The sequence below is a fragment of the Malus sylvestris genome, chromosome 4 (assembly GCF_916048215.2).
Source record: "Malus sylvestris chromosome 4, drMalSylv7.2, whole genome shotgun sequence".
NCBI lineage: Eukaryota > Viridiplantae > Streptophyta > Magnoliopsida > Rosales > Rosaceae > Malus > Malus sylvestris.
Genome location: NC_062263.1, coordinates 17,355,532 through 17,378,260, shown reverse-complemented (window position 1 = coordinate 17,378,260; position 22,729 = coordinate 17,355,532). Strand labels below are relative to the sequence as shown.

Here is a 22,729-nt window from a genome sequence, read left to right as displayed (position 1 = left end):
ACGATAGTTAACAAATTTAAATCAGAACATTGCTATCGTCTTGATAAAACACACGAAAGAAATGTGAGATTTTAATACAAAACCCAACGATGGGAAATGGGGTCTTTATGGCTCCCCAATGTTTTACTTGAGAAGGCAAATTATTAAATCATGTTTCATGTGGAAAACTAAAAGTACAAAAGTAGTGTTCCCTTCACTTTGTGTGGATTAAGAGAAATAATCAGAAACGAAGAAAGAAGATTAATCACTTCACTTACAAGCAGCTCGTAAATAGATGTACAGTTCAGGAAGATTAGAGCAGTACTTACTGAAACAAGTGTAACAATCTTTGTTCAATTGATCTTTGATGAATTGCCGGTGACCTGGTTCAGAAATTACAAGGTCAAACCATCTTTCACAATGTGCCCCAACCAAGATGCAATATCTGACATTGTAGGACGCTCGATTGGATTTTCCTTTATAGCCAGTCCTGCTATATCAGCAAGCTTAAGCAAAGGCTCAACATTTCTCAGAAAAGCTATATAACGATCAATTATGGCAGCCACCTTGTTCTGTTTGATTAGAGGCAGTGCCCATTCGACTATACTTGGCGGAGTGTAATCTCTGTCATAAGCTTTCCTTCCACTGAGGATCTCCAACAGTACTATTCCAAAGTTGTAAACATCGCTGGCCATTTGACATCCTTGTCATTAGATGTAAGGAGTCCGAAATCTGCAATTCGCGTATTCCATTCAGCGTCTAAAAGAATGTTTGAGGTCTTGACATTGTGATGAACAATGGGAGGCACGGATTCCTTGTGAAGGTACTCAAGCCCCTTAGCCGCCTGCATTGAAATTTTCAACCGGAGGCTCCAATTCGGGGAAGAAAGGCCACCATGGGAGGCACTGTCCATCTGCTAGCACAACTTTTTAAACAAATCCATAACTTCCCCTGCCAAGCTCATTAAACTCCTTGAATCCGTTGGTGGCGTCTCTTAGTTCTGAGAGCCGGAACACTTGAGCCATCCCAGGACACGGAACCACGGATAGAGGAGGATTTGAATCCTTATTATTGTCAGCTTCCAACTCTGCTTTCCCAATGCAAGATTTAAACTGCTTTTTGCTCCCTTCTTTTTCAAGAAGTTGTTAAATGGGGAAGAAGGCACCAACAAGTTAATATCAACAAAAACCCCAAAGCAGAAGACCCGAATATGATCACCAACCTACGCACATGATTCCAAAGCTTCTTCCTCATTTCTGGAGGAGTTTGAAGCCCACAAATATCCCAACAAGAGCTGTTTTGGCAAAGAGAGAAAGCTGTGCACACTCGATCAGCATGTTCACTACATGAACTAGACAAGAAGAATCCTTCGGAACAATTTGACCCGCACGAGGAACAAATCGTGAGATCTTTTCGAACACACAAGCTTGTCAAATCCACCTCATTGAGTATGCTAGCATTGAAAGAAAACTCCCCTTGGCCACAAGAACCACGAGTGCAAAGACCTGGACTGCACAATTCCAATGGAGGATCATACTCCGGCGGGGATGAAGTTGCATTGGCATCCCAACAATCAATCACCAAATCATCTTCCCTGATCCCACAAGTGGTATAATCCGATGAGGCAATCGCCAAAAACCCAGAAGTCTTTGGAATCAAGGAGGAGTTAAGCATGCCCCAACACTCAACTCTATGATTGTCGTGTCGAATCCCACAAAAATGGTGATCACCAGCTGCCAAAGACACATACTGAGTTCCATTTGGACGACCATCCAACAAATCAGCATCACCCCAACATTTCAATTCACCAAAATCTGAAACTCCACAGATTGAGCCCTTCCTGAAGCTAAAGCTGTGAAATTCTGTAGCGAACCCGAAATGCCTAAATTCGAAGAATTCGGTCCCCAACAAATCAGCCCTCCATCTCTAACACCCCCACAGCTAAACCCTTCACCAGAAACAACCGTTTTGAACACAAGATTGGTAATTGCCTGGTCAGAAATTGCTCTGTTTTGAACTCAAACTTTTATTCGATGTTTCAAAAATTTCCCAACTATCTACTGTTCCAAATTCGTGATCAGAGTAATACGACCCTCTAATAGCACAGACATGGCTCTTCCCAGCGGCAATATGAGAGTAAGCAGTGGACTTGAATACGGGAGGAGCATCTATACCTGGAGAAACGGAGCTCCAACAATACGCCAGCGAGGTGTTAGCCAAAACACCACAAAGAAAATCTTCACCGCCGGAGAGGGCAGCCATCGCCGGAATATTTCCGAAAGAGGCTGAGGACGATGAAGACGCCGAAGACAGCGTCGATGAAGAGCTGTTCTTTCCCCAGCAAACCACGTCCTGCTTGCCACTGGCGTCTATGAAGCAAAAGAAGCCGTCTTTGCAGAAAGAGGCCGAGATGGGTCCCATTAATCCGAACCCAGAAGCGGTGGTGGAGCATAAGAGCAGGAGGAGGAGCAGAGGAGGTACGGATCGAGAGAACCCACAAATGGTTTGCTGGGTTTGCATGGTTTTGCTGGGTTTAGAATTGAATCAGTGATGGTGGCATGGAGTGGTTCGATGGTGAGCTTGCCTGTCTGTGCTGCTGGTGTCGTTGGGTTGCTGAAGTTAGAGCTGTGAGTGTAAGGATGGTGACGATGAAAGACGTGGGTGTCGCAGCCATTTTTACAGTTTTTGAGTAGACTCCCATTCGAAGTACTCGAACTAGTTACCTGAGTTTACTATATTTTAATGCTGGATTTCTTTTGGTTTACTGCATCCTGGCTGTATAATGTATTGGGTGTATGTAGTTACTGTGTTGCCGTCAGACCGGGATTACAGACCGCTGCTATGTCGGATACATGCTTGAACAAGTGGGGAGAGTTGGGGTTTGATTATCGAAATCACTTGAGTTCTCTATATATAATTTGTAAAAAGTGTTCAATTTGTGATCCTTTGAGTTCTTTATTTGAATTGTTTAGCTGTTTGTGTGGTGATCTATGATGGATTAATGCTTCTAGATCTGTCTGGTTTGTGTCCAACGCTAGTCATCAGCACATTTTTACAACCGTCAAGGTTGTATCAGATAATAATCCGACATTGGCGTATGATACTTATTCATCGTAGTTTAATAGCAGGTTTATATTAATACATACCGTCTACATTTTTCAGAATTGTCTATTCTAGTTGAATATGTGCCATTGCCACTACTTTAGAATACGTGTCAAAAAAGCTTGAAAACTTTGAGTTTTAATGATAAGGACAAAATAAAGGGTAAAGTGAATAGTACCAGGATTGACTTTTTAGTGTAAAAATGTGGTTTTTCGTTAAAATGAACAGTACCAGGTGCTTTTCGTTAAAGTTCCCTTTTACAAAACCCTCATGTTTTGTTGCCAAAAACACATGCAATTAACACTTCATAGCTATCATGTTGGTAGCAAACACTAGTTATTAGCACTTTACAAAAGTATCATGTTCACGTCAAATATATGTAATTCCTATTTCTCTTGTTCATACTAAATATGTGTTACTAACACTTTCCAGCAGTGTCATGCTTGTGTCAAACATACGTCGTCAACACTATTTCCTATCCATGAAGATAAATTTCAATTTTCATTTTCTCTTTTTTTTTAACCAATGCACCCTCTCCCACGTACTTTCACTTTCTTTGGCCAACATCCGTGGTCCTAACACACATATATTTTACAGGCATAGCATCACTCTCTGATAAAATAATCAGGCCACCAACATTTTCCACTCGTCTAAGATAACCTTATTTATGAATATTTCTTGTTACGTAAGATCACACATGTTTCATAAGATATTGGTGTAAAATATGAAGACACTTGCAGAAACTATTTGGTGGATCCAAATGAAAATGGAGGACCTAATGCACAAGAGCAATTCGTGTAGGTTTGCACTTGATGTATAGTAAATAAGAAGACCATACTAAAAAGTTTCTATTTATTAAACATCCTAACTGTACCAATGAGCAAGAAAGTGGGTTTGTTCGAAAGAATTTTTTTAACAAATAATATTATCTATAATAAAAGAGATGGGGATGAGCTTAATCTCATAATGAACTAGCAATAATACGGTTTAAATTCGTTTTTAGTGAGAATCAAACCTAAGATCTCTCACTTACAAATGAAAATGAATATCATTAGATCGTAGTACTAAGTGGTTAGTCGAAAGAAATTTAAATAGTGAAAGAAAAAAAAAGCCACCCACGAATTAAATTCTTTATACCTAGGAAATATGGAGCAAACTCGTAGGCAACGTTTCTACATGACATGCGGTGTATTTGATTTACATATTTTTAAAGTGAACTCGAATTGCTGACGTCCGTCACAAGTGCAACAACCATTTCTCTGAATCATAACTAATTTTACTATAACTGACAACGATAGACAAAAACTTTCACCCCAAATTTAGGTTATAGAATTTCATCATGTCTCACCCTATAGTTTGAAGTCCCAACAAGAAAAAGGTGTTGAGTTGAGATCGATCCCATTCTACTTAAGGATTCTTTTGGTTCCGGAGAATCTAGTATCAAAGAACCATGGACAATAGTTTTTCACACTTTTCCACTCAACTTTTAAGCTTAAGAGATTAAATTTTAATTAAGAATAAGGGTAACGAACTCATACTTTAAGGTATAGGATCAATAACATGCACTGTTAAGAAATATGACAAACATCACGTGATGATGTAGTCATCCAAAAAACTTAATAAACTGGATAGCAAAACTTTTACGCTAAATTATAGGATCAATAATATGCATTGTTTTAGAAGAGAAACGATAGCTTTCATAGAAGATTGAATCCGTACAAAACAAAACAGCAGCAACTTAATTATAACAATCCTCTAATAACAAGTCAGAGATGAGGTCCGGAGGATATCAAACCTGTTGAAAATTTTGAGTAGAATTTCATTATCTCATATTGCTCATCACCATAAGGTTTCTTCACTTTATAAGGTTTTGTCTCTTATAGAAAGTGATTGGAGTGATGGATCTTGGAGAATAAAATTGGGCTCACCCTTAGGGTTGGGCTTTGAGGTGTAATAATTAATTGATAATTAATTAATAATTATGTAATGTATTATTACATAATTAATTATCAAAAGATGGGGCTCTTGGGCTCTGAAAATTAAATTCTTTAATTAATTATTTTAAATTAATTTCAAATTTAATTAAATTATTTTTTATGAAAAGACTCATATTTTTAGATGAAGTCTGAGAGCGTATCTGAGAAACAGATGGAGCAACACACCCTTTACGTTGAACAGTCGCCTCCTAAAAATATGTCTCTTGCTAACAGACATATGCTCACTATAAATACATGCATCTGCATATCATTCAAACCACTGAAAATCATCAATCCTCATATACCAAGCATACTGAAAGCACCACAAACAAATTCGCCAGAAGTCTAGTTTTTCGGTGCTAGAATTCTAACTTAGATCGTTGAATCCTGGTGAAGCAGATGTCCGTAGAACTACAAACACTAAGTAGGGACAAAATTTTTGTTTCAAGGACATTCGGTACGCAAGCCTCGATCTTCAAGTTGTCTGTTTTATATTTTTGTTTTGTTCATATTTTGTAAATTTCTATTCGCATTTATTATTTATTGGCATATATAATTATATCACGGATTGTTGACTTATATTCAACAATCTTGAAACAGAAATTTATGGATCAATAATCTGTGAATGTGAATGACGCTGTGCCAAGATACTCTTAAAAGCCTAAGAAGTTCAAAGGGCTGCAATTCAAGAGAAGGCAACAAAAGATGTTGTTTTTCCTGACAACAATGAATCTCGCTTATGTTGTCAAGGAAGAAGCTTCGAAGTCTAATGAGAATCCAATGACGAAAGAGACTGTCATGGCAATTGAAGCTTGGAATCATTCCGAGTTTTGTTACAGGAATTATATTCTGAATAGTTTGGATGACAATCTCTACGACATTTATTCTTTGTGCAAGATAGCAAAGGAGTTGTGAGAATCCCTGGAGAAAAAGTATAAGATTGATGATGCCGGTTCAAAGAAATTTGTTATCGGTAAGTTTCTCAAATATACAATGGTGGATTCAAAATCTATTGTCTCTCAGGTCGAAGAAATCTAGAAATTGATCTATGAACTGCACTCCGAGGGATGTGAGATCAATGAGCATTTCCAAGTTGGGGCGATAATTGAAAAGTTGCCAACTTCGTGGAATGACTTCAAAATTTATCCCAAGCACAAGTGTCGTGAGATGAATATGGAGGATTTAATTCTGACGCTACGAGTGGAAGAAGACCACAAAAAGGCAGATCATTAGGGTGGGTTAGTTGCCATTGAAGCCAATGCAAATTATGTTGAGGGAGGAAACTCCAAGGCTAAGTCGAAGAAGAATAAGGCTTTGAAAATCAAGCAATTTGTACAATCTACCCTTGCTCCCAAAGGCAAGAATCTGAAGAAGATTAAGGGCGCATGCTATGTGTGGCAAATCTGGTCACAAGGCACAAGGTTGTTATCATCGCAAGGATGGAAATCATGCCAACGAAAACAACAACAACCATGCTAACATGGCAACCACCAATGAAGAATTGGCTGCTGTTGTGTCCAAGGTCAACATGGTCTCAAATGTGAGTGAATGACTGATGGATACTAGTGCTACTAAGCACATCTGTGTTGACAGAAATCTGTTCACTGAATACCATCCAGCTGCTCATGGAGAAAAACTGTATATGGGCAATTCTGCCTCATTTGCGGTGGAGGGCAAAGGCAAAGTGGTACTTAAATTCACATCTGGAAAGAGTCTCACCTTGCTGAATGTGTTACATGTTCCTGAAATGAGGAGGAACTTGGTTTCTAGACGTATTCTGATTGCTAAGGGCTTTAAACTTGTAATGGAATCCAACAAATTTGTACTTACCAAGGGTGGGATGTTTATTGGAAAGGGTTATGTGGCTGATGACCTCGTGAAACTCAATGTAATTGCCATTGATGATGCTAATAAAATAAATGCTTCTACTTATATTGTTGAGTCTTCTAATATTTGGCATGCTAGATTAGGATATGTTAATTTTCGTTCCATGCAAAGAATGGTTAAATTAGAATTATTACCTAAATTCGAAATTGATTTTAATCATAAGTGTGAAACATGTACTGAATCGAAATTTGCTAGGCAAACAAGAAAGTCAATTCTGGCAAGATCAACTGAATTACTTGGATTAATTCATAGTGATCTTTGTGACTTTAAATCTATACCAACTCCTGAAGGAAAGAATTATTATGTCACTTTTATTGATGATTGCAGTAAGTATTGCTATTTTTATTTGATTCATAGCAAGGACGAAGATTTGAATATGTTTAAGACATATAAAGCCGAAGTTGAAAATCAACTAGAGAGAAAAATCAATGCACTTAGATCCGATAGAGGAGGAGAGTATGAGTCTATTGTCTTCTCTGATTTTTGTGCACAACATGAAATTATACATCAAACAATGGCTCCATACACACCACAACAAAATGGTTTTGCCGAAAGAAAAAATAGAACATTCAAAGATATGATTAATTCCATGTTAAATAGTTTAGGGCTTCCACACAGTTTGTGGGGTGAAGCTTTACTTATTGCAAATACCATATTGAATAAGGTTCATCTAAAGAAAATTGACGAGTCACCTTATGAATTGTGAAAATGACATAAACCCACTTATAAAACCCTCAAAGTGTGAGGTTGCTTAGCAAAGGTGCAAGTTCCGTTACCGAAAAGAACGAAACTAGGACCTAAAACTATTGATTGCGTATTCATTGGATATGCAAATAATAGTTCTTCTTATAGGTTCCTTGTTGTAAAATCATCGTTATCTGACATACATGTTAACACTATATTAGAATCAGCGGATGCAGAATTCTTTGAGGACATATTTCCTTACAAAGATAAGGAATTTGGTTCTAATACAAAGAGGGTTCATGATCATAGTCATGATGAAGCCTCTTCTTCTGGTGTCCAAGATGTGGAACCAATAAAAGGTAAAAGAATCAAAGTTTCTAAAAACTTTGGACCAGATTTCATTGATTTCTTGTCCGAGAATGAACCTAGAACTTTTAAAGAAGCAATGTCTTATTCCGAGGCTCCTTTATGGAAGGAAGCAATTAAAAGTGAAATGGAATCCATTATGGAAAATAACACTTGGGAATTGGTTGATTTACCTCGCGGTAGTAAACCAATTGGCCATAAATAGATTTTCAAGAAAAAACTTAAGGCGGATGGAACCATTGATAAGTTCAAGACACGTTTATTAGCCAAAGGTTATCACCAAAAGGAAGGGTTGGATTATTTTGACACCTATTCTCCCGTTTCTCACATAACATCAATTAGGACGTTAATAGCGATTGCGGCTGTATACAACTTTGATATACATCAAATGGATGTAAAAACAACATTTTTAAATAGAGAACTAGATGAAGAAATATACATGGAACAACCTGAAGGGTTCGTGCTTAAAGGACAAGAAAGCAAAGTGTGCAAATTAATTATGTCATTATATGGACTTAAACAAGACCAAAACAATGGCACGAGAAATTTGATCATACTTTGTTGACACATGGGTTCAAAATAAATGAATCTGATAAATGTGTCTACATTCAGAGTAATGATGAAACTTGCATCAGTGTCTGCTTGTATGTGGATGATATGCTCATAATGGGAAGTGATAAAGATGTAATAAACAAAACAAAGAAAATGTTGAATTCAAGTTTTGACATGAAAGACTTAGAGCCAATGTCATTTTAGGAATTCAAATTAAGAGAAATAGTGAAGGGTATGTCCTTACACAATCCCATTATGCAGAAAAAATATTACGAAGGTTTGGTCAATTTGACTGCAAACCTGCGACAACTCCTTTTGATGCTGGATGCAAGTTGGAATAAAATAAAGGCCATGCCATATCTCAACTTGAATATTCCCAAGTAATTGGAAGTCTAATGTATTTGATGAATTCAACTAGGCCCGACTTAGCTTATGCAGTAAGTAGGCTTAGTAGATATACAAGTAATCTGGCACAAGATCATTGGGATGCTTTAGTAAGAGTGTTAAGGTATTTGACAAATACACTTAACTACGGATTACTACTCAACGTATCCACCTGTTGTAGAATGCTTCAGTGATGCCAATTGGATTTCTGACACTATAGAATCCAAGTCGACAAGTGGATATGTTTTTACCTTAAGAGGTGCATCAATATCTTGGAAATCCTCTAAATAGAAATGTATAGCTCGTTCCACCATGAAGTCTGAGTTTATAGCTTTAGACTTGGCTGGCGAAGAAGCCGAATGACTCAAAAAATTTTTGGAGGATATTCCAATGTGGCCAAAGCCTGTAACTGTTATATGTATACATTGTGACAGTATGGCCGTGCAATCAAGGGCCAAAAGTCATGTATACAATGGGAAGTCACGACACATCAGGCGTCGACATAATACTCTTAAGAAGTTTCTCCTCAATGGAATAATATCCATTGATTATGTGAAGTCAAAGGAAAATATAGTTGATCCTTTGACAAAATGCCTACCAAGAGAGCAAATATTATTTACATCGAGGGGAATGGGTCGCAAGCCAATTCAATGAATCGAACTGGGTGGAAACCTAACCTAGCTGATTGGAGATCCCATGGTCTAGGTTCAATAGGCAAACTGGTTGAGTTTGATTCAAAAGTTGAACACACAACTTACCTATTCTTATGATAAAATGTGTGTTGTCTGTTGAACTTTGAGGGGTTATATTTTATACATTTAATGACATTAATATCTTGTTATCAAGAGGAATATGGCAGACTATGGTTAATTAATTTTACCTATGTAACATCCCATATCGTCCAGGGGAGTGATCCTTAAATGTATATTTTCATCCCTACCTAGCACGAGGCCTTTTGGGAGCTCACTGGCTTCGGGTTCCGTAAGAACTCTGAAGTTAAGCGAGAAGAAGGCCAGAGCACTCCCATGATGGGTGACCCACTAGGAAGTTGCTCGTGAGTTCCCAAAAACAAAATCGTGAGGGAATGGTAAGCCCAAAGCGGACAATATCGTGCTACGGTAGTGGAACGGGCTCAGGATATGGTGGACCTGGGCCAGGATGTGACAACCTATACAGGAGTAAATGGGGCCGCATTTATGAGAATTGAAATGGCTAAATTCTCTAAAGCTCCTAAGAAATTCGAGATCTGTTCAGAGACAAAATGAACACAACCGTATGAATTGACGTGTGGCAAACATGATATGTGTGTAGCATATTGTCTCGGTTTACTACTGCGGTGAACAATTCAAGATCTTCCACATCCACTGTGTCACCAAGTAAACTCGATATGTTTTCACTAGGGTAAGTTCAAGTCCAAAAGACACTTCACTTGATGCATATCATGTCTATTCTCTCTCAGTTTTAGGTAGCCTCGTCATACATTTGCATTTCCATTTGCATTAAAATGTGGGGTGTTATAAGTAAATTGGTGGCGTTTGAATGAAATTTCAACTCAAATGTGGGGTATTGTTGGAAATTTTGAGTGGAATTTCATTGTCCTACATTGCTCACCACCACAAGGTTTCCTCACTTTATAAGGCTTTGTCCCTTATAGAAAGTAATTGGAGTGATGGACCTTGGAGAATAAAATTAGGCTCACCCTTGGGGTTGGGCTTTGGGGTGTAATAATTTATTGATAATTAATTAATAATTAATATATATATATATATATATATATATATATAATTAGTTATCAAAAGATGGGCCTTAGGCCTTGGGGCTTTAAAAATTAAATTCTTTAATTAATTATTTTAATTAATTTCGAATTTAATTAAATTATTTTTTTTATAAAAAGACTCATATTTTCAGATAAAGTCTGAAAGCGTATTTGAGAAACAAATGGAGCAACACACCCTTTACATTGAACAGTCGCCTCCCAAAAATATGTCTGTTGCGAACAGACATATGCTCACTATAAATACATGCATATGCATATCATTCAAACCACTGAAAATCATCAATCCTCATATACCAAGCATACTAAAAGCACCGCAAGCAAATTCGCCAGAAGTCTAGTTTTTTGGTGCTGGAATTCTAACTTAGATCGTTGAATCCTGGTGAAGCTGATGTCCGTAGAACTACAAGCACTGAGTAGGGACGAAATTTTTGTTCAAGGACTTTGCAGTATGCAAGCCTCGATCTTCAAGTTGTCTGTTTTATATTTTTGTTTTGTTCATATTTTGTAAATTTCTATTTGCATTTATTATTTATTAGCATATATAATTCTATCACAGATTGTTGACTTATAACAATAAAAGCAACCAGTATGAAGAGCGTACCATGCTAAGCGATGAGCAATTGTATTGGCTTGGAATCGTACACGAGAAGGATAGGCTCTAGTGATCGCAGCTATCATTTATTTGGCTTGATGAACAAAAGCAACCAGTAATATGCATTGTTAACATGAGTGAATATAGGATAAGCATCACAGCAATGCTAGGGTTAAAAACTTGATAAACAAGATAGGAAAAACTTGTAATCAACATCAGTTGTGAAGGTGGCCCACTTGACAAGCATATAAATAAACAAACTGAATTTAATTGTTTTCAATTATACTAATGAATTTTTTTATTTAGATTAAAATATCAGCATATATATTAAAGGATAGGTTGTGCTGGGATATTTGCTGCCAAATATCAAGCCCTAGAATTTCTCAGCTGTGATCACATGGTTGCTAGGTCACGTTTGTCTGGCCTTTATGTGGAATCCCCAATAGAAATGACTCTGGTCAGAACCAGTTGCCTTTTCTGGATAGATTTTTCAGTGTGACCGTCACACGGGGTGGTATACCACGTGTCATTATATAAATTGTGGAACATGTGTGTTAAAAAGTTAATAACTTAAAAAATAAAATTTCTTACCATTTACATAAAAACACGTGGTGTATCATCCGTGTTTCTGTCACAATTAACAATTTCTCCCTTTTCTGCCAAAACAAACCCAATGGGGTTGTCTCATATCTTAATCTTACAAAATCACTTCCTATTGGTTTAGATTAAGCATCAAGGTGGAGAATTTGGGATGATATCTTGGTCAATCCAACAATCCAATGTATGCTATGAATATTCAAAATAAAGTTTTCCGTGTTTGGTTTTACCGAAAGTGGTCGCATGGTGTTATCATTCGACTTATATCTAGTTACAAATATATATTTAATAGGAGAATGATTTTTATACTTATTTTTATATCTTAATACTCTTGCAAAAGAATGACGAATTGAATGGAGATCCCAACAATAGAATACAAGATGGATGGATGAAGTGGAAGAGTGCATCAAGTGTGTTATGTCGACATTCAAATTCAAGGGAAATTTTTTATAGGATGGCAATAAAGCCATCAATGTTTAATGGCACAAAATGTTGAGCGGTCAAGCATCAACATGTGCAAAAAATGAGTGTAGTGAAGATGAAAATGCTTAGCTAGATGTGTGGGCACACGAAAAAGGACATGATTAAGAACAAGATATTTGAGGTAAAGTAGGAGTGGCTGCAATTAAAGATAAGATGAGTGAAAATCGACTAAGGTTGTTTGGACATGTGAACTGAAGGCCTATATATGCTCCAATTAGAAAATGTGATTATGAGATAGAGATTTAGGCAAAACTAGTAGAGGAAGACTTGGAAAGAGACTCAAAGAAAATACATGAAGTACTTGGAGCTAACAGAAGACTTTGTGCAAAATTGAGCGAATTGACACTTTAGGATTCATACAACCAACCCTAGTTAGTGGAATAAAGTTTTGTTGATGTTGTTGTAGGATTATCAATGCACAAAGTTAAAAAGGAGAGTGTCGAACATGAAAAGTAAGTAGGTTCGAAGATCATTTTCTAATTAGTTATGTGGGAACTTAAAATATGATCGTCTTCGAAATTTTGGGGACCATGTGAGAAAATAGAAAATTATACTCTCATTAACGTAATCTTTCATGAAAATCTTAAGAATTTTGTAACAAAACACTGATGTTAGAAAAACAATGGCACAATGCATATCACTCCTTAAAGTGCAAACATGCCTTATAACATGTTAATTAATAGAACCAGATCATGATAGTGATACAAAGAATCACACATAAAGAAAACAAAGATTGGAGGTGGTTTTCACTTAGCTTCTCACACACATCCAAGGTTCTACAAGACGCTAGGCACTAGTCAGGCGGTGGGTTGGGGCCTACATTATGGTTAAAACCATTTTTTTGTCAATATGGTTGAAACTTTTGGGTCCCTACATTACTGTTCAACATTAAGCCTATGATGCAGTCATAGAAACTATGCTTGAAAATAGTCTCTGAAATTAACCTTTACCATCAAAACGGTCCATGAAATTGAAAACCAATCAATGCAGTCCTTGAAAATACGTGTCACAAATTAATGTGGTCCTTTCTGTGACAATTATGTTAAAAATTCAGTTAAGTGCTAATGTGGCACATAAATGAGCCCCACAAGATTTATGGGTTTTTATCACAAAAGGACCCTGAAATTGAGCCACACCATCAAGATGGTCCTTGAAATTAAGCCACACTACCAAGATGGTTTTTGAAATTGAAAATCGATTAATGTAGTCGTTGAAAATAAATGTCGCAAATCATAATGATCATTCCGCCACAATTCTGTAAATTTTTTTGTTATGTGCTGATGTGAGTTTAATAATTAATTAAAATAGTTGTCTAAATACCTTTTTGCATAATGAAATTTTTTTTTCTTATAGTAGGGCCTACTCTGAAGAGAGATCCCTTTCATAAATTCTCGAAGGTAAGAGGGGGTGTGGAAATAGTTTTCAACCAATAATAGACACACCTCGGGTATAACCTCATTATCTCAAGGCAGACCTTACTGTTATTTGCATCACCAGACCACCAGGGAAGCCCCAAAAAGCTCTCCAAGATTAAGGTTGTAAGGATGTTGATCACCTAAATGTTAACGGTGATGTCCCAGAAGTTGTTGTCAATCGGCCAAACCATCACCAAAGGTGATCCCGATCCAGGTTCAATTCTGTGAAGGTTGTTGAAGTGTGTAAGGATGGGTACTGTAACATCCTACATCGACCAACGGAGAGAGGGTGATGTGCCTGATATGTACACGCCCACCTACCTATAGCACGAGGCCTTTTGGGAACTCATTGGCTTCAAATTCCATCGGAACTTAGAAGTTAAGCGAGTTCGGGTGAGAGCAATCCTAGGATGGGTGACCCACTAGGAAGTTCTTGTCTGAGTTCCCAGAAACAAAACCATGAGGGTGTGACCGGGATCCAAAACGGACAATATCGTGCTACGACGGAGTCGAGACTGGGATGTGGCAGAATGTAACATCCTACATCGACCAACAGAGAGGGGGTGATGTGCCTTATATGTACTTGCGAAGGGTGACGAGGCCTTTTGGGAATTCACTGGCTTCGGATTCCATTGGAACTCCGAAGTTAAGCGAGTTTGGGCGAGAGAAATCCTAGGATGGGTGACCCATTGAGAAGTTCTCGTCTGAGTTTCCAGAAATAAAACTGTGAGGGCATGGTCGGGGCCCAAAGTGGACAATATCATGCTCTAGCGAAGCCGGTCTGTGATGTGACAAAATGGTATCAAAGCCACTCTGTCATGTGGTGCGAGTGTGCCGACGAGGACATCGGGCCCCTAAGAGGGGTGGATTGTAACATCCCACATCGACCAACAGAGAAAGGGTGATGTGCCTTATATGTACATGCCCACTCCATATAGCACGAGGTCTTTTGGGAACTCACTGGCTTCAAATTCCATTGGAACTCTGAAGTTAAGTGAATTCGAGTGAGAGCATTCCCAAGATTGGTGACCCACTGGGAAGTTCTCGTGTGAGTTCCCAAAAACAAAACCGTGAAGGCGTGGCCAAGGCCCAAATCTAACAATATCATGCTACAACAGAACCGAGACTGGGATGTGACAAGTACATTGAGATTTTTTCTTTTTTAGAGAATAGATAGTGAATGAGGTGGAGAAATGTGGATTGGGATCCGAGGTGATTGCATGATTGGGTTTTTGGGTTGACAACTTTTTTATTAACTATTAAATTATTAAGCGTATTTGTAATTTTTTTAAATTTAATTAGACTTGTATGACCCATTTATGTGTCACATCAACACATACAAAAATTTTGACAAAATTGTGATAGAAGGACTACGTTGATTTGAGACACTAGCGGGACTACATTGATCATTTTTTAATTTCAGGGACCATTTTGATGTCGTGGGTCAATTTCAGGGACCATTTTGATGTCTCGGGTCAATTTCAAGGACCATTTGTAAGAAAAAAAATGACTTATAGGGCCCATTTATGTGCCACATTAGTACTTAACAGATTTTTTTTAACAAAATTGTGACGGAATGACCAAATTGATTTGTGACACCTATTTTCAAGGACTACATTGATTGATTTTCAATTTCAAGGACCATCTTGATGGTGAGAGTCAATTTCAGGGACCATTTGTGATAAAAAACCTACAATCACACATAAAGAAAACAAAGATAGGAGGTGGTTTTCACTTAGCTTCTCACACACATCCAAGGTTTTAAAAAATGCTAGGCACTAATCGGACGGTGGGTTGAGGCCTACATTACGGTTAAAACCATTTTTTTGTCAATAAGATTGAAACTTTTGGGTCCTACATTTCTGTTCAACATTAAGCCTATGATGCAATCATAGAAACTATGCCTTGTCTCTATCCCCTAATTTTTAGGCCATCCAAGAGTCAAGACCCATTTTTGTGACAGCCTTTGAGTGAGGCAGCAAGGTCCATCAAATAAAATGCAAGAAATGGACCCGCTTGCTTCTTTGGCACCCATATTTCCATGTGGTCTGCCGTTGGAAGATGATGTGCACCAACTCACCAAACTTATCTTGGATTTTCTTTGTTTACATTTTACAGTTTTCTCTTGAGCCCTGTTTGAGTAGAACGGCATTGTTGGTGGATTAAATAGGAAAGAAGAAAATTGATGGGGATCAAATCCGCATCAAAATACATATGCATGATTACTTTTTGCTAATGTAGTAATCGTCATTTGCACACATCGAGAGTTTGACAAAAATAATTTACAACTTATAATTATATGATTCTATTTATAATATTACCAATGATTGTTAAAATAAAACTTCATTTTTGTCGGGCTAGCATATGATTGAGTAGAGAGAGCAACATTGGTATTAGACTATTTTGCTTGTCTCTCTAAAACTTTGGCATGTACTCTTTTTCAGCTCACTGCTTCATAGAATCAAGTTTTCTTTCTCTTTTTAACGTGACTTAGAATAATAAAATCGCTTGAATAAAAAATAAAAATACTGTATTATGTCTTTATAGGATCTACATGATTTAGGCCTGGTTTGGTACTGAGGTGATTCTGAAAAAAGTGGGTATCAAAAAAAGCTGTGGGCTTTTTTGTGTTTGGTAAACATTCGGCTTCAGTTTTTTTTCACAGTTTTGGGTGAAAAAAAAAGCCAAAAACACAAAGCTGCAAAACCCAGCTTTGAAAAATTGACTTTTTTCACATCTGTTTTACATAAAAGTTTACTAAACACTATAATACTGCTTTTTTTTTTCAAAAGCACTTTTACAAAAATGTTTACCAAACACTTTGCTGTTTTATTTCACAACTGCTTATTCTCACAGCACTGCAGAAGCAGTTTTTTTTCAAAACACAGCAATACTAAACCAGCCCTTACTCTTTATTAATAATGTTTTTGTCGAGTTCTTTATTAAGATTTCAATTGATAAATTAATCTAATGCCAAGATTTCAATTAGAATATTAAATTAACAATCCAATGTTCTTTGCTTCCTAAAACCCAAAAAATTAGTCAGTCCATTGATGGTCTCAATAAAGAGCCATTCTCTCTGGAAAATGGAGAGAAAATTGGGAGGACAAGTTTGATCTGCTCTTAAAATCAAACAAATCAGTTTAACTAACTCCATTGTTTTGACTTATTGTGAGGATGGGGAATGTTTTATAAGAAATTGGGTTATTCTTCTATTACCAATTGATTTTACAGTAGAATTCCAACGTACTTCTTGATATGTGGCCAAGTTTAACGATCATAAATGGTCCATAATAAGGATGTAGCCCATGTGAAAGTTCAACAGCCTAACGTGCTCTATGATGTGGGATGCTCTTAAGGTTCCATAGAATATTAGAATTACTAAGTATTACTTCTTTTGTTTTTTTTTTACTCAGAAGGCCAAAGTTAAACCATAATCTACGAGAGGCCAAGACTACTCATTTTACTGTCAATTTAATTTAATTTTCTATAAAATAAGCATTTTTTTTTGTTTTTCTTTCACAAGACTATAGTTTAACTTTGGTGTGGAGCCAAAAATAATCCTGAAATGTAGAAGAGCACATGATTTTTTTTTCAAGAAAGACAAGCTTGCCCTCATTAAATGGTCAGGGCTATCATATACTCCCACGTGCTGCTCAGCATGGCGTGGAAAAGTCAAAGACATTAAAGATATGATTAATTACTAAATTTTATCTTTAATACATTCACAATTGGAGATCAACTTCATCAAGCAAGGAATCTCTATCACAATCAATCATGGATGCTTCCATTATAATTCCAAGATATTATCTCCTAATTAAAATCTTGGGAATATTTTTTCCTCATTCATCCAACGGATGACACACCTTGGCCAAATGATACCGCCATGTGTAAGGTAAAAGCCTAACCCTATGGTTGGCCACCTCCTCCTATAAATACCTTCATCTCCATCAAATTTTGGTAAGTTTTTTTGCTACATATAAAAGCCCTAAACATTTACTCTTTATAGAGAACTAACTTAGACATCGTAAATCTATTGGCCAAGCACCCCGCCTCCCCCAACCACCTCATGAGTACGTGAGGCTTTGGTCTTTGATCAAAATGTGTTGATTGTTTTGTAGGTACAAATTCGTGAAGACTGAAGGCGACGAATTTTTGCTACCACATCTGCTTTGAAGCTGTCCTGATGAGGAAGGTGGACAAGAGAATGCGCTGGTGTCGTTGAGGTGAGTAAGAAGGGAAGAGGTGAAACATTTGGGCCATTGGTTGCAGCCTACGATCACCAGATCACAGCACTTGTTTAGTAGGACAACTGACGATAGAGAATAGAGCTCCCGGTTGTCAGCTTGGGCTATACTGATTACCCAGCCGAACAAAATAATATATAATCGGATAGTACTGATTTTTTAGCCGGGCTTATTAACTATTTAGTCAGGAATACTAACTATTTACTCATGGTATTGACTCTTTAGTCGAGTATTTGGTGCAGTACCAAATTAAAAATTGATTTTTTCCATGAAAAAAATAATGTGTAGATACTTTTTAAGAGAACAGAAAATAAAGAATATTGATCAGAGCTGTTCTCAGTTACAAAAAAAAAACTCAGTTCATCTTTGACCTGTTTTTGTCTGTACTTCTTCCTCCTATTAATAAAAGTTGCCGCTACACAAAGATGTTCATCTACTTCCTCAAAAGGAGACTGTAGAAGGAATACTGATTGAGAAGACGGCTTGGTAAGGCGCTTGAGTAATCCGCGAGAGAGGGATGCAGAAAGAGCTAGAGTGATTTTGTTTCTAGCGACCCGACTAACAATACTGAGGATTGGAGTGTATAAGTAATCTAGTGTGAGTTGTATAAAATAGGTGAGGCTACATAAATAATTCGGTGCTAATTTAATACAAAATGGCACCAAATACTGAGTTAGTATTAAATGGTATTATCCAGTGTCTAATAAGGCGTTGCCAAAGTAGTGGTCGGCCTTTCTACAGCGCCTCCGCCAGAACACTTACACTTGGTGATGGACGAAGCCAAGCTGATACATGAGTAATGCAGGCCCCATGAACGTCGATTCCCAGGAACCATGCAACCAATGGCTTCCCCGTTGGCGATTGCAGCTCGATAACCTTCATCACCATGGGTTTCCAGATCCCAGGAACCAGGGACCCCAAAAATTTTTATTTTATTTATTTGTCTTATAAATACTATGAAGTAAGATAGATGAAACAGAATGCATACAGGTGTAGTGGTAAAGGCGTAGTGGTTGCTTGTTGTCCCGGTTTGAAACTTGAAGATGGTGTTTTGTTTTTAATTAATTTCGTATTAAACTAAAAAGGCCACGCTATAGCCTAGAAGACTCCCAACAAAGATATTCAAATGCAATTAGGAAACATAATCTAATAAGAATTTTATATTTTTATTTTGGCCTTTCAAATGTAATATTTAAATAGTGAACCGCCGATCTAGTCTTTAAATTATTACCCAAGTAAAAATTAGGTTCCTGAATTATTATTTTCAGAAAAATAAGTTCCTAAACTCATTACAAACAGCCAATTTCATCATTGCCGTTAGATTTCAAGCTTTTCCATTTACTTTTCGGTTAACTTAGGTTATATGACTTGCACATGACACAATTTGAAAGGTAAAATCGTCATTTCATCGCTCATGAAACACAACTAGGAGAAGCATCCATCTCCTCACTTTTCGCGCTCAAATTTTCCCAAATTTTGAAATTTATAGATCCTAATTTGCAACTGTTTTTCGCTGGGAATCTTATATAAACATTAAAGGCTTTCGATTTGGCCATCGCAAAGCAAATTTCATGAAAATAATTTCAACTCTTCAACAACAAATTTCATTAAAATAATTCCATACCATGTTTTCTTTATTTTCAATGCAAAAATAAAGTCCAAGGCACCAATTCCACATCATGCCAATAACATAACAAACCAAGTTTAGGCATGCAAAGCAAGTCATGAACTGCTCTTCGGTATCTTCTGGTGCAATAAGTCCCACATGGTTATACAATCTCTACTAATATTGTCCTTCCAATGCACAATTTCCCCCAAGTAAAAGCATAGTCAGTAAAAGATTTGTCTCTGTTTGAGAATTTTTTGAGCAAAAGTTTGAATCGATTCTTTCAATCTTCCCAAATTCGTCTAAAAGTGCAACGCACCTAGAGGAATGAACGGCGTTGTCTCTCTTCTCTCCAAAAGAGTTCTGGTTACCTTAAAAGACCTACACCACCAGAGTATGGGCATAGAAAATGATGATTTTTACTTATGTCATGTGCAAGTCATGTAACTTGAGTGAACAGAAAATTGGATGGAAAAACTTAAAATCTCACGACAAAGATGAAATTGGCTGTTTGTAATGAGTTTACGAACTTATTTTTCCAAAAAAATTTAAGGATCTAATTTTCATGCGAGTAATAATTTAGAGACTAAATCGACAGTTCATCCATATTTAAATAATGTTTTTATATATTTTTTATATTAATTTTTATAGGTATTTGATGTAAAAATATATTTTTTCATGTATTTGGTAAATTTTTGTCTACATATTAATGTATAAAGTGTAAAGGGTCAGTGCCCTCTAGGTCCCCAATTCAAATTTTTTTCATAACTGTTAAAATTGCACTCCACTCGAAAATAATAGTAAGTGTTACAAGGATTGTGCCAAATAAAACCTCATTCCAATGATTAAAAAAGGATACGAGGATACCAACCACAGCACCGCAAGTCTAAGGAATAGGATGAATCAGGCAACAAGAGTACAATGCTTGCAAAGAGTTTGAAATTATAATTTATCACCAATAGCATTAGTTTCTCACTGTCGTCACCTGCTTCAGAAGCATTTGCACAACATCATTCGATATCCTTGAGCCCTCTGTCGAGAGGTGATTGATCTTTTCTGCAGTTTCATATTCAAGACGCTTCACATTGGCCCCTGAATCTCCACTGCTCTGCTTAGTCGCCATATGAAAGCATGGGGGGAAGGGCATAAGAAGCACATATGTAACAAGTGTAGGGTAGCTTCAGGATAACAAAAACTACGGGGGGGAAAGACACTCATCATATATTCGTGGTTGGTATGTTAATTTTCTCAAATTGCAAGAAACACAAGACACTGACATTGGCAAGCACATTGCCAGACGTAATGAACAATCAACGTATTGCTTTACCAACATATACATACCGCTTGAACTTTCTTCTGGAACTCAGCCTCCACATGGGCACGGTATTCAGCAATCTCCCTCTCGGCCTCATCTTTGGCTTCCTTCAGTCTAGCATTTTTAGCTAACAGCAGAAGGCCAGACAGCAAAGCAATTAGAAAACTAAAAAAACTCGTTTTTTGTGTAACATTTAGGGATTTTCAAATTTAAGCCCTTGAAGCATCAGGCTTCAAAGAAAAACACTTCAAACTCAATACTTTGTAACACCAAATGGTTAGGTGATTCCACAACTAAGCATCAAGTGGATAGGCGAGGGTTTTGTTTTTCTCCAATTGAGCTATTGGAGTGTTTTCTATAAAATTTACAGTTGTCGGGTATTTTATTTACTTTACCTATAAAATTCAAAAAAAAAAAAAAAATTCAAAGAGCATATTAAGACTGCAAATTCATACTAAAATAACGATCTCAATGCATATCTTGACAACACAATATGTTAGACTAGAAAAAAGATAAATTGCTCTCCAATTAAAATCAAGAACCCACCTTCACACAATTTGGCAAGAGTCCAATTAATAAACACTGCAAACAATTCCGTTTGCAAAATGAAAATACAGAGATTCGCACATCAAGTACTTGAATCAGTGGTAGAAACAAACAGCTAACCGATCGATATACACAATTGATCGATGGCCAAATAAAACTTAACGAAAAATTACCACTTCGGGCAGCATTGACGATATGCTGAGCTTCTTGCTCTGCAGCCAGCAACTGCTGAATTCCACCATGACCCCTATTGGATGCCATAATTTCTGGAAAATACTACAGTTGATTAACACACTGAACAAAACCCAATTAACAAAAAATCAAACAAAACATAATAAAATCAAATAAATCAAATCTTCGCGAAAATCTGCATAAATTTCAGCCATGAATGGCACATCAAAATTTAATCTGTGACCCTCTGATTACCCTATTCATACATTTATACATAATAATTAATCGATCCCTATTCGTATACAGAGATCCAATAACTAGGCCGGTGTACTGAATGAGTGATTCAATTCACAGCAGCTTCAAACAGATCGGAACTCAAAGCACCACAATTTTTCAGATTTGTCATAAGAATTCAATAAATTGAAGTAAATAACACATAAACGGATCAAAGTAATTTCACATAAAGCAAAATAAAGACAGAGTAACGCAGATTCAGTACCTTTAGGGAGAGAGAGAGGCAGAGAGAGAGAGAGAGCGTCGATTTGAGAAGTTGAAGAGAAAGATTCAGAGAAAAGCGGGGGGCACAGATGCGATAAGAATAAATGGAGATGACCGTAACAGACCAAGTTCAGCCTCCAAACGATGACGTTTTCTAATCACATTAGAGTTGGGCTTCTGGCCTTATCTGCACTGTACACGTGTATACATCTAATTTCCTAGTCTTGCTTTTTGGTCCAAAATAAAAAGTTCCAATTTTATTGGGTCGTACACAACATGAACCTTTTTTTTGTTTAATTGAAAGAAGCCTAGCCATTTGTGACTCCCAAGTTTTTTAAGTTGTGAGGTATTTTCTTGCTACTCTTGTTCTAGATTTATTGGTCATATCATTTGCTTTTTCTTTTCAATGTATTTTATTTTTCTTAAAAAGAGCTAGAATTAAACTCTTATCGAAAATATGAAGGTAAAATTAATGTGAAACCTTCAGATTGATTCAATAATTTGATTGCTTTGTATGAAAACTTAATCGCTAACCTTAATTTGGTAACATTT

General features: G+C 36.8%; 1 protein-coding gene and 1 pseudogene across 2 annotated transcripts; both read right to left on the bottom strand.

Moving 5' to 3' along the window:
• Window positions 1-69: 69 nt before the first annotated feature.
• Window positions 70-2,788, bottom strand: LOC126618755 (serine/threonine-protein kinase-like protein CCR1; annotated as a pseudogene).
• Window positions 2,789-19,622: 16,834 nt separating this feature from the next.
• Window positions 19,623-22,333, bottom strand: LOC126618761 (V-type proton ATPase subunit G 1-like). Of its 2 annotated transcripts, XM_050286920.1 has the most exons (5): window positions 22,179-22,333; window positions 21,682-21,774; window positions 21,509-21,544; window positions 20,989-21,089; window positions 19,623-20,755 (listed from the first exon to the last, which is right to left on the bottom strand). In XM_050286920.1, exons 2-5 carry the CDS (start codon window positions 21,767-21,769, stop codon window positions 20,612-20,614), a joined length of 369 nt encoding a protein of 122 aa, XP_050142877.1. In that variant the 5' UTR covers window positions 21,770-21,774; window positions 22,179-22,333; the 3' UTR covers window positions 19,623-20,611. The 2 variants fall into 2 exon arrangements, with proteins under 2 accessions (XP_050142877.1, XP_050142878.1); XM_050286921.1 differs by lacking the exon at window positions 21,509-21,544.
• Between the last annotated feature and the right edge of the window lie 396 nt (window positions 22,334-22,729).